This window comes from Sinocyclocheilus grahami, unplaced genomic scaffold (assembly GCF_001515645.1).
Source record: "Sinocyclocheilus grahami isolate Dianchi unplaced genomic scaffold, SAMN03320097.WGS_v1.1 scaffold25.1, whole genome shotgun sequence".
Lineage (NCBI taxonomy): Eukaryota > Metazoa > Chordata > Actinopteri > Cypriniformes > Cyprinidae > Sinocyclocheilus > Sinocyclocheilus grahami.
In genome coordinates this window covers 3322938-3340647 of record NW_015505204.1, presented here as the reverse complement: position 1 = coordinate 3340647, position 17710 = coordinate 3322938, and the positions used below count along the sequence as shown (strand labels likewise).

The 17710-nt window shown below is 35.7% G+C and overlaps 1 protein-coding gene across 1 annotated transcript in view; it reads right to left on the bottom strand.

The window, feature by feature from the left end:
- The window catches only part of LOC107565081 (dystrophin-like), a 119607-nt gene that overhangs the window by 6076 nt on the left and 95821 nt on the right, over positions 1 to 17710 (bottom strand). The window contains exons 68-79 of the mRNA XM_016250270.1: positions 17372 to 17573; positions 15511 to 15596; positions 13918 to 14075; positions 13642 to 13808; positions 11136 to 11247; positions 10883 to 11019; positions 9474 to 9512; positions 7235 to 7300; positions 6813 to 6878; positions 6105 to 6263; positions 4392 to 4635; positions 1107 to 1221 (exon numbers count right to left, since the gene is read on the bottom strand). Coding sequence (XP_016105756.1) covers positions 1107 to 1221; positions 4392 to 4635; positions 6105 to 6263; positions 6813 to 6878; positions 7235 to 7300; positions 9474 to 9512; positions 10883 to 11019; positions 11136 to 11247; positions 13642 to 13808; positions 13918 to 14075; positions 15511 to 15596; positions 17372 to 17573 — 1551 coding nt within the window. The remainder of the gene's footprint in view (positions 1 to 1106; positions 1222 to 4391; positions 4636 to 6104; positions 6264 to 6812; positions 6879 to 7234; positions 7301 to 9473; positions 9513 to 10882; positions 11020 to 11135; positions 11248 to 13641; positions 13809 to 13917; positions 14076 to 15510; positions 15597 to 17371; positions 17574 to 17710) is intronic.

Below are 17710 nucleotides of genomic sequence, written 5' to 3'. Positions count from 1 at the left end.
GAGTCAGAGGTAATAACATATTTCATTTCAGCAGCATTACATGGCCAAAACACACATTAGACGGCAATCGGAAGTTATTACAAACACTCGATGGTGGTTTAAAGTGAGTTTTGAGTAAAAGCGGAATATAAATCTTATTTATTATCTTATGTAGCATGATGCTGCAGTTTGCATGAATGGCCACATAACACGCGCTTTCGGTCGTGTAGTATGAACGGACAACTGCATATGATCGGAACTCCACGCAGCTCCCGCGCTACTCTCCATTGGAAATGAATGACTGAATGACCGGTCTGCCGCCTGTTGTTTGTCGGAGATAGTGGAAAGCCGGCTTGAAACGCCAGTATGACGAGGATCGTTTTCCTTTAAAAACATAAACGCACCAGTGTAAATGTAGCCTTATATCTAAGGGGGCTGGGACGCATTCGCACTACAGCTTCACGTGTGTGCCACATCTCTAAGTGTAACCGGTGTAAACTAGTAGGTGTGCTCGACTTGACGAGGACTGACTGTGCAGTGCAGACCGATCTGTGTATTACAGTACCACGAGAGCTAAAGAGAGCAGACTGCTCCGTGCGCTTTCGAATCGCTCTCGCGGATGTCAAACACTGATCGATCTGCACCGCACCATTTTTAGTCAAACACACCGGCTAGTGCTGCAGGCTTATTTGCTCACTGACGCTGATGAGATTAACCCCTTAGGTATCGAAATTTGGTACCGAACGACGAGACGTTTTTCGATACTCGATGTTATCGAGGCATTTCGGTCGGTGCATAAACAGTATCGGACTCGATACCCAGCCCTACTTGCAAATCTGCTTTTTTTGTCATGTAACTGCAAGTTACAAACTCACAATTGAGTTAACGGCAATTTTGCAAGATATCAACTCAAAATTGCAAGAGAATTCAGAATTGTGAGATACATTTTTTAAATTTTTATTCTGTGGCTAAAACAGGCTTCCACACATTTCACTATCTTGCTAAGGATCAATACGCAATATGCTGATATGCCATCGATTATTATTCTTTAGCCTGCTTAAAATTTCAAAACAAGTTCAATCTGTTTAATGAGTTAGGTTTAAACTGAAGTTGTTAGGGACATTTACCCATCGTCTCTGTGGTTTGGCTTGCGGCCACACGCAGTGAGGCCAGGCTGGTGTCAGATCTCGGAGAGGCAGTGGACGGGGAGGACAGGGCAGTGCCATTCACCTTGGACTCAGTCTGTGGCTAGGACATAGGTAGAAAGGAACCATATAGATTAGGCAGGGGACTGGACGCAAACATCAGCACTGGGTTGTACTTCTGTATTTCCAGATTCATTTGCAAACATTCAGTTATATATTTTCAATCTAAGATTTCACATTCTTTTACTGCCTAGTTTTTAAACCCTCTCCAAACATTTATTGACGAGTTACTGAATTTTTCCCCAAGGACTTTCTCAAAACATTAACAATTGCAGTAAAAAACAAGAGCAAGGGCTCTTAGAGTTGCTGTGTTTTTGCATCATTCAGTTTTTCAGAAACAAGACAGTCAAGACAAAACAATAACAACAAGGATAAACACAAAATAGTGGACTTGATGCCGCTAAAATATAGAAATAAAATAACCCAGACAGTTAACGTGTTCAAAAACATTCACAGATGTCACAAACCCCTTTAGCCAACATGTAAATTGTACATTCACTGTCATTCATTCAGGGCTGAATATTGTTAATATACTATATTATATAATATATTATTACAATAATATTAACACATTATATATCATAAACTTTTAACGTCTGTTTCATATGCATCCATTAATATAATAATATTGACTTATTATTTATTTCAAGTATTACTGTTAATTAGTTTACCATTCAAAGGTTTGGGACTGTAAGTCTCTTAGGTTCACCAAGGCTGCATTTCTTTCATACAAATCCAGTTAAAACAATAATATTGTGAAGTATTACAATTTAAAATAACTATACCTATTTTAATATATTTTACAGGTTTTATATATTTTTTCAGGATTCTTTGATGAACGTTTGATGAACAGAAAGACCATACTACATTTTTGATCAATTTAATGCATCCTTGATAAATACAAGTATTTAAATTCAATTGATTATTTTTTTAAAGTCTTCTTGGCTATATTATTTACTCGTGTATCTTATAATTGATACATAATTACAATTACAGTACAATCTGCTTTAATGATAAACTGGTTTGTCACTGCACAACTATTTAAAGTGTGCTTTAATGAGTGTGTGTTTAAAACTTCCACCATTAACAATTCATAACATAAGACCAAACAGCCCTCTTGAATAAAGAGGGATGGTTCTGGTGATTTCATTGGTCTTCCTTGAGATATTTGCCAAGCGAAACACATGCGCATATGTTAAACATAAGAACATGTTTATTAGCATATAACAGAGATAAAAAGTGAAGTAACTGATGCTACTAAAACAAGAACATACACTGGTAGGTAAAGGCTTGATTGTAAATGTAAAGAAAACTGAAGCTGAGGGTTATAAACAACAACAACAACAAAAAAAAGCATCAATGAAGTGAAGCCAAAATCCATTGGCTCTGAACAAAGTGAGAGCTAATTTATCTCCGTATCGAGTCTGGTTCTTCTAGCTTCGGCCAAGTCGGCCACTGGAAGGAGCTGGAGTCTAGTGAGATTTTAGTTCAAAGGGTCCACAGAGAACACATGAAGCCAATTCTTCAAGAACAAATCTGATATAAATCCATTTGGCAGAGACCCCCAGTCGACTAATGTTTTTTAGAAGTAAGCATCGAGACATACGCTTCATTCATCAAGACATGATGCAGACAGAATATCTGATTTCCCCTCTATTCAAGCAGAAGGAGACTGCTGAAGAGGTTGACATCAAACAAACTCCAAAAACAAATTACAGAGAGAAATGGGTTGCTTGAGGAAGAATGACAGGTCGCTCAAAATGTTCTTTAGGCCACCTAAAAGGTCTGGCATCCCTCCTCAGCTTTAATAAGGACAGGATCCACAATGCCTGTTGTGTGGCAAGTATGGTAGGAAAATATTCAACCTTCGTTGAAATATTCGGTATAAAGTATACTGCCAATAAGGACAGAAAAATTTTTTCATCTGACAAAAAAAAGTGTACATTTATGCACTATAGATCTTTTCATACTAAGACTAAACAATGCTTCTAAAAAATATATATAAAAAACCTATTCAAACCACGTCTGATCAAATAAACTGATTGAACAACACAACAAAACCAAACCCTTGAATGATTAGAGTACAACATTTTGGTATGAATGAGTCCATAAAGATGCATTTAATTTAAAATCCTGTCCATGTATTTCATGCTAAAAATGATTTGCCGTGAATATAGCTGTATACTTAACACAATCAATATCATTTTGGCTTGCACAGTGCTGTGGACTAAACGGAAATCATTCGGAGTAGTAGTTATTATACAGAACAGTGAATGCCAACAGGTGTCCTGCAAGGACAATTAACAGAGACGTCTGCATTCAAACAAAACAACAATATTCCATACTATAGTTCCAAGTCTTTGGTTTAAACATCTATGGGGAAAAAACTGCAATTTCCAAACGCAAAAGAAAGAAAACATCTTTGATGAGCAATTTTATTTTTAAAGCAACGCCTTCAATCCACACAGTTGCAGAAAAATCACATCTTTAAACAGATGAAACATTTCAGGAAGATTGTGTCAAATTAAATCTTAGACTCTTTAACAAATTCCTGGAACTTGCAACTGTACAAAATGCACATGTAGATGCAAATCCCAGCTCTTATACAAAACACTTTCTATATTCATCCTGACAGCATCTACATTTAGCATAAATACTTCCTTTAACAATTGTTAAACTGATAAAACTAATTCATATTTTAAACCTCTTGAGCTGCTTAAACGCCTCATTTTGGCCGAATTTTAAGGAAACATTACAGGTGTCCTTCATAGATCATATATAAAAAAGTGCCAGAATGCATTGCAATGAGTCAAGAGAAATATCAACTATAAATATACTTAATATATATTAATATACTGAAAAATATCGACTTTCCCAACAAATTTAATTATTTATAGAACTACAAATATGACAAACATTAAAAGCCAAAAGCTGACATTAAAATATACCAATGCTCTGGGCATTTCATTTCTTGTGTCAACAATCAAAGGAAGCACATGAACAGTGTTACATTCCACAGCTATGATTTGAAATACGCCTTGTCAATGATCAGTGTGCAATCCGAAGACATTTACTCGTAGCAAAGTTCAGACTTAAGGCAGGAGCTGACACAACTGCTCGAGTTCCTTCAACAACACTTCCAAAAGTTGTTTTTCACTGGCAGGGAGTATAAACATTGATCAAATCTTAAGGATATGTGCCACCCACCTGCTCAAGTAACTGTCTAAGGCGTCTGAGCTGTGATTCCAGCTGTTTGTTGTGATCCTCCAGGATTTGCATTCTTGCTTCCAAACGTCCCTTGTGCTGTCGCAGTAGTTTAGCTTCAGCGATCAGTTCAGCGTCGCGTGGACTCTGGGGTGAGACGGGCAGCATCTGTGGGGGTGAGGGCAACGGCGACAGACCCTTGTGGTCATGTGCCTTCTTCAGACGATCGTACTCTGCTTGCAACTTCCTGCACAACAGGGAAGACAACTTCAGAAAGAAGCCTAGAAAACAGCGACTTTAGAAAAAGGGCGAGTCTGACAAATAAATAAGCATGTGCTGTTAGCATAGACTGCTGGTTTTCTATGGCATAGTTGGCAGACCATGCAGCAAAATGCACTATTGTTCAAATATCTGGATGCATTAAATTGAACAAAAGTAACATTAAAGACTTTTTTTTTTTTATTATATTCAAAGAATCCAAAAAAAAAAAAAAAGCATCACCGTTTCCACAAAAATATTAAGCAGCACAATCGTTTTCAACATTGATAATAATAATAAATGCTAGCAAATCAGCATTTTAGAATGATTTCTTAAGGATAATGATGAAAGTAACGGCAGCTGAAAATTCCGATTGCCATCACAGAAATAAAATCAATTTTAAAATGTTAAAATAGCAAACAGTTATTTTAAATTATAATAATTTGTACACAATATTACTTTTTATTGTATTTTTAATTGAATAAATGCAGCCTTGGACAGCATAAGAGACCTTATCGACCCCAAACTTTTGAAGGGTACTGTATATCTTTTTAAATATTGCTAATGTGTTTTAGGGTTAGAAAATGCATATTTGAAACAATATTAAATCTGTTTGATTATTTCTGCTTTCTCATCTACTCACAATTTTAATATAGCTCACTGTGTGTAATATTAGACTCAAATGCGTAGCCCACGTACTTGACTCAGCAGCGTGGGAAGATTTGTGTGTGCTAGGTAGTTCTTGGATGGTCAGATGCTTTTGAGCAAATTTGAAAACCACTTATTCAAAGCACAATCAAATACTTAAATCGATTAATATTCTAAAATGCAGATGAGCTCATATAGAAAAAAGATATAGAGGCATTTTCATCTCTGTTGTGAAAGCTGATCAGCCTGTTTATTTACTATGCTCAATTATGGTTAGCTGCATTTTATTATTATCATGGTAGCATTTTAATATAGGGACCAATTTTTTTCTATCAACTAGTTGCTTACTAGCATGCCTATTATTAACATACTGGCTGTTTATTAGTACTTATAAAGCACATATTCTGCATGACCATATTCTACATCCCTAATCTTAACAACTACCTTGCTATTAATAAGCACCAAATTAGGAGTTTAGGCAAAAGTCGTATTTAATGGTTTGTTAATAGTGAGAATTGGACCTTATAATTAAGTGTGACCATTTTCATTAAGCATTTCCTGAAAACATTTACAGTTGGTGACCAACTTTGAGAATCACTAATTTAATGCAAGATACTTAAAACATGTGATTTTCAAAAATTGCTGTGCAAGTATATAAGTGGGGAGAGCTGTTTTAATATGAATTTCTGAAAATGTAGTGTGTCATCCCAGACATATGCTAACGAAATACAGTCCAGTGTACACCCATCCTATTTCATAAAAAAAAAAACAATCATTTGAATTGTAAAGGAAATGGATATGCAATCAAACCTGTTTTCCTGCTCCAGATCGTTGAGCACTCTCTCAAGCTCTCCCTTCTCTTCAGTCTCCATTGAGATGAGGATCTGAGCGGGGCTCTGCGGCTGACTGAGAGGAGAGCCTTGATTCAGACTCTGGCAGTAGTGCTGGATCAGCAGATGCTCATCATCCCTACAATAACAACAACAACACTCCATTTCCAGTTCACTACATCACATCCATTGCTCAAGATTTCAATGATCATTTGCTGCCTTAAACTCCTAATAACTGAAAAATACATCCGCTCGATTGACTTGTGAGCAGTAAGCTGGTCTAAAAACAATCCTATTGTTTTAATACCACAAAAAAAACTGCTGCATAAGAGCATTTACACGTAATCGTTTTATAATAATTCAATCTGAGCGTACTGGGAACATTATATGGGTTCATTACTGATCTCCACTGCTTTGTGTATGGGTGGAAAGAGCTTAGATGAGAAATTTATTATAAAATGGAAATTAATCTGAAATGACATGACTTTTAGAGGAACTCTTCCTATGATAAGCACTTTCATAAACACATTAGCCCATTTTTAAGTTCAAGAGGAAATGTTTTTAGGCAACCACAAGCAGTTAAAAGTACGCAAGGTGTAAGTAGGTCAGTTTTAGGTTCTACAAACTATTAGATTGACTTACGGTATAATACTATGTACAGTAGAGTGTAAAAGAGTTGCAAGCTCACATGCTTTCACTAGGCGATACATTGTCATTCACATACGAGCCATTTCGGTTCTCCATTTCAGCTAGCCTGTGAAAACACAATATCATTCTGTATTCATTCATGAACAGCTCATGCATTTGCATTCGCTCACGTCAGTAAGGCACCACTGTTCCAACTTACATGCTTAACATTAACGCAAATGCATTTTTTCTTTTGTTACTAAACAAACATTCTGTTATCAGGTTAAAATGCACATTTCAAACCCTTGAAAATATATAAATCATGGTATAAATGGTACAGCAACATTTCCACTGTATGACACATTTGTACCATTGCACGGTATACACCGTCACATTACCTAGCCCTAATGCAATGCAAGTCTGGCCTCTTAAATATACAGTTACACAGCAACACCAAAATAACCATGCTTAAAAAAGACCGACCTGCTAGCGTAATGCTCGATGCGTGAGTGGGTGTCGTCATGGGAGAGTTGGGGGGAAGATGATGGCCTACCAGTGACAGAAGAGCAAAGGTCAGAAAACACGGATGAACTAAATATATCAATATTATATTATAGAGGAAGAGCATTTTATTTAACTCTGAGCATTACTATACAAATTAAACAGGGTTGCAATATATACGATAGAATCAAATATAAGGATATAAAAAAATAACATTAATCAGGAATTACTTTAAGTAATTTTAGTGACATACCTTTTTCACAATATTTGAAGCTAAATATATGCAAATAAACAATATAATGTTCAACATATATATATATATATATTTTATTTTTTTTTTATTTTTATTTTTTTCTCTAATTTTCTTCTTCTTATGTTTTTATTATCAATGTTAAAAACAATTGTGCTGCTTAATATTTTTGAAGAAACCGTGACTTTTTTTTTAAGGATTCTTAGATGAATCCCAAGTTTAAAGGGGTCATATGATGCGATTTAAATTTTTCCTTTCTCTTTGGAGTGTTACAAGCTCTTGGTGCATAAAGAAGATCTGTAAAGTTGCAAAGACTAAAGTCTCAAATTCAAAGAGATATTCTTTATAAAATTTAAGAGTCAGCCACGCCTACCTAAAACGGCTCGTTCTAACACGCCCCCACATATCTACATCACTATGTGGGAAGATTTGCATAACGCCGCCCAAATGTTCACGCAAAGAAAGAAGGCGTAACTTTTATTCTCGCTATAGTATTGTTGTTGCCGCCGCCATGTCGTGAAGATGCTGTTTCGTTGTGAAAGCGAAACTACTTTGTTTGGTCTTCCAAAAGAGGACGATATCTGCTTCGACATGCCTGGAGCTGATTTGTGCTGGTCACTGACGAAATACTACAACTTTGCGCTGTGGATCGCCGGATCGGCTTTCACCGTGGACGAAGCGGAGTCCAGCCCGAGGTCGTCACATGTGGTTGACGCTGAGACTACAATGCCGGCTGTTCTAACTCAAAGACTGTAAGTACGTCTTTTATATTTAAAGAGTTTTTATATTTTATATATTTAAAGCAAGTTTTTTGGGCAGTGTAGAGTAGGGCTTGTTGTTTGTCATTTCTCCGATCACAAATGCAGATGGTTTTATGTTTACGCGGCGCGATGCAACGCAATGCGTAAAAAGACAGTACAAGTCATTATAATCCATAATTATGTCCCCAATGGATGCAACGAATGCCTCGATTATAACGAGTTTTCATGTTTTTGAATCATCACTCCGGCCTGACAGGGCATCATCACAGTATGGTAGGGGCGTAACATTTCCGTCACACGCTTGAGGTATTCGGCCAATCACAACGCACTGGATAGCTGGCCATCGCTTTTCAGACCGATGAGCTTTGTAAAAATCGACGCGTTTCAGAAAGGCGGGGCATAGAGGAGAAATAATAATGTACAGTATGTAGAAAATAATGTGTTTTTTGAACCTTAAACCACAAACACATTTCATTACACCAAATACACAAAATAATGTTCTTTTTAGCAGCATCATATGATCCCTTTAAAGATCAGAATTTCTTTTAAATGAAAATATTTAGCAACATTATGAATGTCTTTTCTGTCACTAAATGAAGTATTCATTTCTTATTTGAAAAAAAAAAAAAAAACCTGACCTAACCTAACTGACGCCAAACCTTTGAACTCTAGTGTATGTTACAGTGTAGCTCACACCCAGTGATTTAACAATGATAACCCTTTTTAAAAGAGTACCTACACCACAGTGACATGTTAGTCTAGCAGATGAATGGTGGAAGCCATGGGATGGACACATTCCAAAATATCTCACAGTTTTGACAATGGAAGATGAGTGTTTCATGTAGACTTGTGCATAATTTCCTATAGAAAAGCAGAAGACTTTTTTGTTTTTTGGAGTGATAAAACCGCTATATCACTACATGATTTTCTTAAATTTGATGACCAATAGAAGAATAGACACTGCACTGATATCCATCTATGTGGATGAAGCATCGTCCAATAGGAATTGTAGAAACAATTCTGATTTACTTTGCCATTAGACTTTCAAATTTGAATTTCAATAAAACTTGGACGTTCAAATGCACTTAATTTCAAATTAGGACTACGGGTCATATTGTAAGTGTGACGTGAAAATCCTGAATGTTCTTCAGTGGCACGGCTTGCATTACGTGATCCAGTAAGCAGCGTGTTGGTGTGTGGATGTACTCACGGATGGTCAACAGGCCAGAAGTTGATCAGTGTAACAGGACTGCAAGACAAAAAAAGATGTAATGATGGCCAGGACAAGTAGATGCATTGAAAGCATGATAATGACATGATTGTTAAGAAGCACCAAACACACAAACCCACTGATATGACAACACCGTTAAATCCTAACAGCATTTTTAGTGGCCAATAACACACACATGACAATTAAATCTCTTGCAAAATCAGTTTTTTGAGAAATAGGTTAATTCAGCATTGCTGGTTGTGTGTTAGGATTGAAATGAAAAAGGGAAAAAAAAAATAAAAAGATAATGCTGTAAGAATAATGCGTGTATGCATTTAGAACAGCTTTACGATTACTTTGACAGACTGCACACATTTGCAGCTGCTCCTCTACAGGGGGAAAAATAATTCCACACTCCTACTGTGAACACGAGTAATGATCAATGCACACGGTAAAGCAGAAAAAAAATCCAAACAAAACTCTTGCAGCTGCAATTTAAGGTTAGCAAGTGTTCAGAGTCATCTTTATTTGTCTCGTTTGCTACCATTTGCCCAGGTTAAAATGTTTTATTTAGAGTGTGTCAGATGAAATGCAGCTTTTTCTTCATGTCAGTATACAAAATTGAAAGAAACCGTTTAAATTTTCCACCAAGAATTGAGCATTTCATTGCATTTTTGGCTGAAGCGCTATAGCAGCCAAGATGTAGGTGAATTCATTATTTTCTTTCCTTTTTTCTTTTAATTTTGAGTGGATTTAAACAGCCATGTTTCTATTACTAGGAGTAAAGCGTGAGTATTGATTTCCAGGACTTTGATAGTTCTACTAATAATAGTTCTTTCTGTAAATATATCATTAAAAAGTGTGTCAGTGACTCAGTGTCATTATTATTGAAAACAAAAAATATTAAAAAATATTTTTTAATCATTGAAATAAAGCTGAAATGAAGTAAAATATAAATATTAGATGAACCTTTTAAAAATAAACAAATTATAAATGTTATCTTAGCAACTAACTGAAAAAAGTTTAAATTGAAGTACTAAAATGATACTGATGAACTGAAATTAAAACCTGAACAGAAATAAAAAACTAATTAAAATTATTTTACTAACAGCATATAAAATTATTAAAATGTTACAATTAAAATAAACTGAAAATATAAAATTCTATAATAGTACATAAATAATACTAAAATAGGCCAGTATGATCCTAAATCAGTCAAAGCCTGCCCTTATGATCAACTATCCATTGTCTAAAATATGGTGGACACATTAATTCTGCCCTCTTGATGGCATCTGGAGTCGCAGTGTGATGCGCACTATGCTTTTAATAATAATAGACGAAAAAGTGTCCCTATCAGCTGTCACGTGTCTAATTAATCAGTAGCTGATGGTAACAATGAAGTGTCTCACGTCTCCATGTTGTCTCCCTCAAGGATGGTCTGGACGGGAAGGTAACCCATGCGAGGATGCTTGGCAAAATAGCGCTTTGTCCTGAACTTATTCTTCAACACCTTGGCAAAGTCTCTCACGTCCTCTCCTGATGTCGTCTGAAGTAAAAGGACACAGAAAGTCATACCTTGTACTTTAATCTTAAAACACATGGACTTTGCCAGATACTAAACTTCCAATGCAATGCTACGAAGGCAAAAAGCAAAAAACCTACCGGTGTGCAATATTCAACCATAGGGTACTGCATCTTGTGACCTTTAGCCACTCTGCCAGAAAAGAAGCAGCTTTGGCAGATATCATAGTTAAAGTGCTTTAAACTTCGGTACCTGTAGAGACCAGACACAAACAGTGAGATCAGTGTTAAAGTCTTATCCAAAACATTCAAAACATCCTTGATCTAAAGGGACATGCATGCAAGGTTATTTCCCGGAAAAGTGTAGTTACATCTTGATCCTCCAGGTGGAGTTGTTCCCTGTTCTCACTTACTCTCAATAGAGAGCATATAATAGTCATTCTGCTGTATTCTAATAGTCATTCTAAAAGGGGAAAAAATGCAGAAAAATATTCTTTCATGATTTACCTTCACAATACATACACTACCGTTCAAAGGTTTGGGGTCAGTACGTTTTTTGTCCTTTATAAAATCATTACTTTTATTCAGCAAAGATGCATTACAAGCATTATTTTTATTCTTTTACAAAAGATTACTTCAAATAAAAGCTGCTCTTTTGAACTTTATATTTATAAAAGAGTCTCCACAAAAATATTAAGCAGCACAACAGATAATAAAGAAATAATACAAATACCAAATCAGTGTATTAGAATGATTTCTGAAGGATCATGTGACTGGAGTAATTCAGCTTTGATTCACAAAAATAACATTTTTGACCCTGGACCACAAAACCAGTCATAAGTGTCAATTTTTTCAAAATTTAGATTTACATACCATCTAAAAGATTACTATATAAGCTTTCCATTGATGTATGATTTGTTAGGATAGGACAATATTTGGCTGAGATACAACTATTTGAAAATCTGGAATATGAGGGTGCAAAAAAACTATACAAAATATTGAGAAAATCGCCTTTAAAGTTGTCCAAATAAAGTTCTTAGCAAAGTTTTGATATATTTAGAGTAGGAAATTTACAAAATATCTTCATGGAACATGATCTTTACTTAATGTCCTAATGATTTTTGGCATAAAAGAAAAATCTATAATTTTGACCCATACAATGTATTGTTGGCTATTGCTACAAATATACCCCAGCGACTTAAGACTGGTTTTGCAGTCCAGGGTCAGGTTTAAAACAGATTAAAATAAAACACAATTATTTTAAGTTTTAATAATATATAATTCTACTGTTCTACTGTATTTTTGACCAAATAAATGCAACCCTGGTTAGCTTAGACAATTTTTTTTTTAAATCTTACTGACCCCAAACTTTTGAAAGGAAGTCACATGGGTTTAGAATAACATGAGGGTGAGCTATTATTGACAGTTAGTGAGTGAACTATATTCCTTTGACGAAATGGCATTAAAAATGAATGTTATTCTGCAGTGAAAAAGTCATAATTTTTAATCAAATAAATCTCTCTTAATCTCCCCAACAACTTTCCTTTTCTACTTATACAAGCAGAGGCAGAGGGAGAAAAAATATATTATTATGTCACAAACTAAATTGAAAGGAAGTCACATGGGTTTAGAATAACATGAGGGTGAGCTATTATTGACAGTTAGTGAGTGAACTGTATTCCTTTGATGAAATGGCATTAAAAATGAATGTTATTCTGCAGTGAAAAAGTCATAATTTTTAATCAAATAAATCTCTCTTAATCTCCCCAACAACTTTCCTTTTCTACTTATACAAGCAGAGGCAGAGGGAGAAAAAATATATCCCCATTTCAATGAAATCCCAATGGATAAAACATACAAAGTCATGTCCCATATTATTTCTCACTGTAAATCAATGGGTTATGCCAAGTGAAAACATCTTTTAGACATTTTTTGCACATGCACAAGACCCAGATTTTGCATTAGAAGTGCTGACCCAACACAGAAATGTATAAATACTACCATTAACCTACGTAGAGACTAACATGATAAGTTGAAATATTGAACATTTTGTGCATAAACAACAACAGAAATGCAATTTCTCAGCCTAACATGCAACAAACCAAAGGCAAAACACTGCATTAATATTGATTAAAATATCATGCAACATAAATTTACTGTGGCAAAAATATGGAAGCATTTTGAGCAACCATGATAAATCTTCTATTCTAACAATACAAAGTGATGCATAGTTGCATTTCATGATTTTTAGCATTGTTTTTCCATGCTATCCATGATCTTATTTGCTGGAAATATAATGAATAAACAGCCAAAAAATCTCATGAAAAAAACAAACTAATGATTCGTAAGACAAGGAAGAATGTAAATAGGGTCACGTTGATACCATGTTGAATTCAAAGTGAAATATATGAAAATACTTTATGCAAAGTACAAGCAGTACGGTGTTCTCCCACCAATAATAATAGAAAATATACAGTGCAGCTTTCCAAGCCTCAAAACAGACCAAGTTATTCTTTTTCAAAGTCTGCCTTGAAGTTTGGTGCAATGCTTAATAATGCAAAACAAAAACAAAAACTGCTGATACTTTTAAAGCACCTGAGGCCAAATTAGTCATTCTGAATAATAGCATTAAAGAAAAGGTCCATACCTGAAGCCAATAATAGGACATTCCTTACAAATGTTGCATTTAGCCTGGTGCTTTGCTGTCTCAGCGGCCGCCACACGGTGAAGGACAGGAAGCCAAACCATCGACTGAGGTTCTAAACGCATCCAGTCCAGGAAGACTGAGGCCTCTAGCTCTGGTTTGTTATTGGCCTTCATATCAGAGCAAAAGAAAATAAATGCAGGAAACGCAGAAAAAGTGCATATTCTACATGGCCGCTTTAACTTAATCTGTTCATGAATGAAGACGGTGGTTACTTACAAACTGAAAGCAGCTGCGCACACTGGGCTCGATATTGCTCCCTCCGAAAGACGCCACCTCACCCAGCTGCCTGGGGATCTGAATGGCGTCGTGCAGAAGGAGGCCGAGGCGCCGCTGGTCACAGAAGCCTGTGGCACTGGCCACCTCTCGGAATAAAACTAGAGAGTACAGGAAGAAATTATGAGGGAGATGGGTAACAGAGACGGAGAGTCAAAACTATCATATTTTGATTCACAGAAAAAAAAAATCCTTTGATCCATACTCAAGCATCTAATTGAATTTGTCAATGTTCAGTGACATGAATCGATTAAACGTATTAGCAAAATAGAATATGTACTGTCTTAATTATATTATATTAAACATTTACAAAAAATTGTATTGATGTATTTATATACAGTGGTGGCCAAAAGGATTAGAATATTGTTTTTTTCACCAGCTAAAAATTGTTTTTAGTCAGTTATTTCAAACTTTTGCTGTAGTGTGTCAGAAGGAAATATCAGTCTACATTTCCAAACATTCAATTTGCCATTAATTGTAATAATCCAGTGAGATTTTTGTTTGCACAAGGAGTCTGACAACAGCAGTGCTTCACACAGAGATCTGATCTCAGCATCATCCAGTCTGTCTGGAATCACATGAAGAAACAGAACAAACTGAGACAGAATAAATCCAGAAGAACTGTGGCAACGTCTCCAAGATGCTTCAAGAAACCTACCTGCAAAGCTTCCTGAAAAACTATGTGCAAGTGCATCTAGGGCAAAAGCTGCTTTAAACGCAAAGGATGGTCACACCAAATGTTGATTTTTTTTTTTAAGTTAATTGATAAAGAAAATCTATTTATGACATTATTTTTGACAGCATCCTCATTTTACAGCATTTTAACATTACTGTAGCTTTGCAGGTAGGTTTCTTGAACTGACACACTACAGCAAAAGACAGAAATAACTGATTTAAAACCATTTTTTTAGCTGGTGAAGATACTAGTGTTCTAATAATTTTGGCCACCACTGTATGGCTGCTAAAAATCAGCTTTACCATCACAGGAATAAATTACATGTACATTTTAAATATATTCAAGTTATTTTACTTTATAATAATATTTCACAATATTACTGTTTTTACTGTATTTTTGATCAAATAAATGCAGCCTTGGTGAGCATAAGTGTATTCTTTCAGAAACATTAAAAACACTTTTAAATGGCTGTATATGTATTTTTTTTTCTTCTTCAGTTTTTCGCCATTTGGAACAGAATCATCACTCTGAAGTGTATTAAAACACTTGTTATTAATGCAAATGCCATCAATTGCTGTGCGGTTGCTAGGTGGGTAAACATTTATTTCTGAGCAGCTGTTGCACTATACTGTGTGCTATATACTTTAAACGAGCAAACTCCGAAGCTTTACAACTGTGTTTACAGCAGTGCTATTAACAAGCAAACAATGACAACATACTACAAGACACTAAAAACACCTGAGAGAGCTGTAAACTGCTAGCAGTACAGTTCCATTAACCGAGTGAATATCTTGGCTCTTATTATGGCTTAGAGACAGAATAGAAAGAAGGAAGCATATAAGATAAGCAGAAAAACTTACATCTGTACTTATCTTCAAGGTGAGCTTTGCACAAACAGATTATTCCTGTTTTGAAGGATAGGGTACGAATTTTTCCGGCTCGTCCTCTGCGGTAAAAAAAAAATAAAAATAACACGGTGACAAATGACTAAAGCGAGACCGTCAATTGCTCTTTTTTTTGCAGATAAAGAGTCAAGACGAGAAACAAAATACTCTCAATGTTTTTGCACCATAAGTTGGTAAAATATACAGTACTGCTGTTGCTTTTAAACAAAGACATTCTTCAGAATTTTTTTCTGCAACCGGGGTATAGGAAGGGTTTTTAAAATCAAATATAAGACCTATTTCGCCCACAAACAAATACAATTAATATCGTATGTCCACACAGAACAAACCCATATTCTCTTTTATATAATTAAACAGGCTGGGACACTTATATAATGAGGACTTAATGCCGTTTATATCAGCAAAACCTTTTTACAAGTTTAAAAACAAGCTTTATTCACTCTGTATTGAAAATGGTTTATGTACCAATATATCAATACACACAAATTAGAAGTTGATTTCAGTTGGATTTTGCCGATATGATAATAATGTGCTTAAAAAAATTAAATAAACAGATTATTGTTTAGACACTAGTAAAATCTATATACTGTATATGTTAAATATTGTTTTAGTCTTTCCTTTCTGTGATGAGGTGGCCCAGAGGGAAGCTCTCCTACAACCATCTACAACATCTTTCAATTTAAACACAAGAGTAAACGTCATAATTCTTCAACAGTAGCATAAATGCACTGTATTTATTGAAGTGAAACTACTTTGCAACCGTGAGCCTGCAGAATAGAGCCACATTTTGACTTTGAAACATTAAATCATGGCCTTTTGAAATTGAACAATCACATTTTTGTCCCCAAACTTAAGACCTTTTAAAATGACAACTACTTTGTTATACCATTTAAGAGGTTTTTAGGGGCCATTCACATATTGTGTTTTTTGCACGCTCAAGTTCGTTATTTCAAATGTAGACGCGCGGCAGGCGCGGTCATAATGGCAGTGACGCGGTCGCGCCACGCTCATTTTTTCCATAAAAATGTAATGATGATAAAAATTATAAAAACATTTCAACATTTCAGAATGCCGCAAGCGCACCGCGGGTCATGTGACAAGAACCAACCAATCAGCTTCATCCGTTCCTAGCTGTACAGGATAGACATTTTTTTATAAATTTAGTAGCGCCCAAACGCTTAGGGGAAAAAAGCAGAAAGTGGCACACCTAGCATTTTCCACGCATTTTTAGGTGCGACATGTGAACGGCCCCTTAAGGGTTTAAATTCAAACAAACTGTATTTAAGATACCATGTCAACACCCCATCTTCTTTAAATAACATAGCTTTGCAAGACAATCTAGGTAAAAAGCAGACATAGAATGAAAAGACCTCCAATGCTTTTCTCTCAGTTTACTCTGGGGGACAGACGGGGGTCTTCTGTGGAATCTACCACCTCCATGTTCAAACACTGCATGATTTATGGCTCAGTGTGATCCTACTAAGAAACATGCTGAGAACTGACTCAAACTCCAACTGATACTCTCTGACTCATATGTTCAAAGATTTAATGGATTAGTTCACCCCAAATTTAAAATTCTGTCATCATTTGCTCAACCTCATGTTGTTACAAACTTGCATGACCTTCTTTCAATCAAGGATTTTTCTGATGCAGTGCAGCAAGGACATTCTTCAAAATTTCTCTGTTTGCTTTCCACAGAAGACAGCATGTCATGATTTGGAATGCCATGAGGGAGAGTAAATGATGACAAAATGTTAATTTGAGCTATTGCTTTAACATGTTAAACACACAAACAATAAAAAATGGTTGAACGTACGTATCATAAACGTTGAGCAGCCAGTTGAGACACATGTCCACACACAGGGGCACGTTAACCAGGCTGCTGTGCTGCTGCTCCATCCGGTCATAGATGCTGGTCAGACAGTTGATCACTTGCATGATGTCCATGAATTGCTCGTTCTGTTTCAGATTGTGCTGCTCAAAGGCCTCACAGGCTGCAGACATGCCCAGAAGATCCACTGTGTACAGAAAAAAAGCAGAAGTTGCGAAAAAGTTGCTATGCTACAAAAGGAGGAATATTTTAGCTGACTGTTATCAGTAGGATGAATGTTCAAACTGAAAAAAGTGTTGTGTGATCGCAAAGAGGAAATTTTGT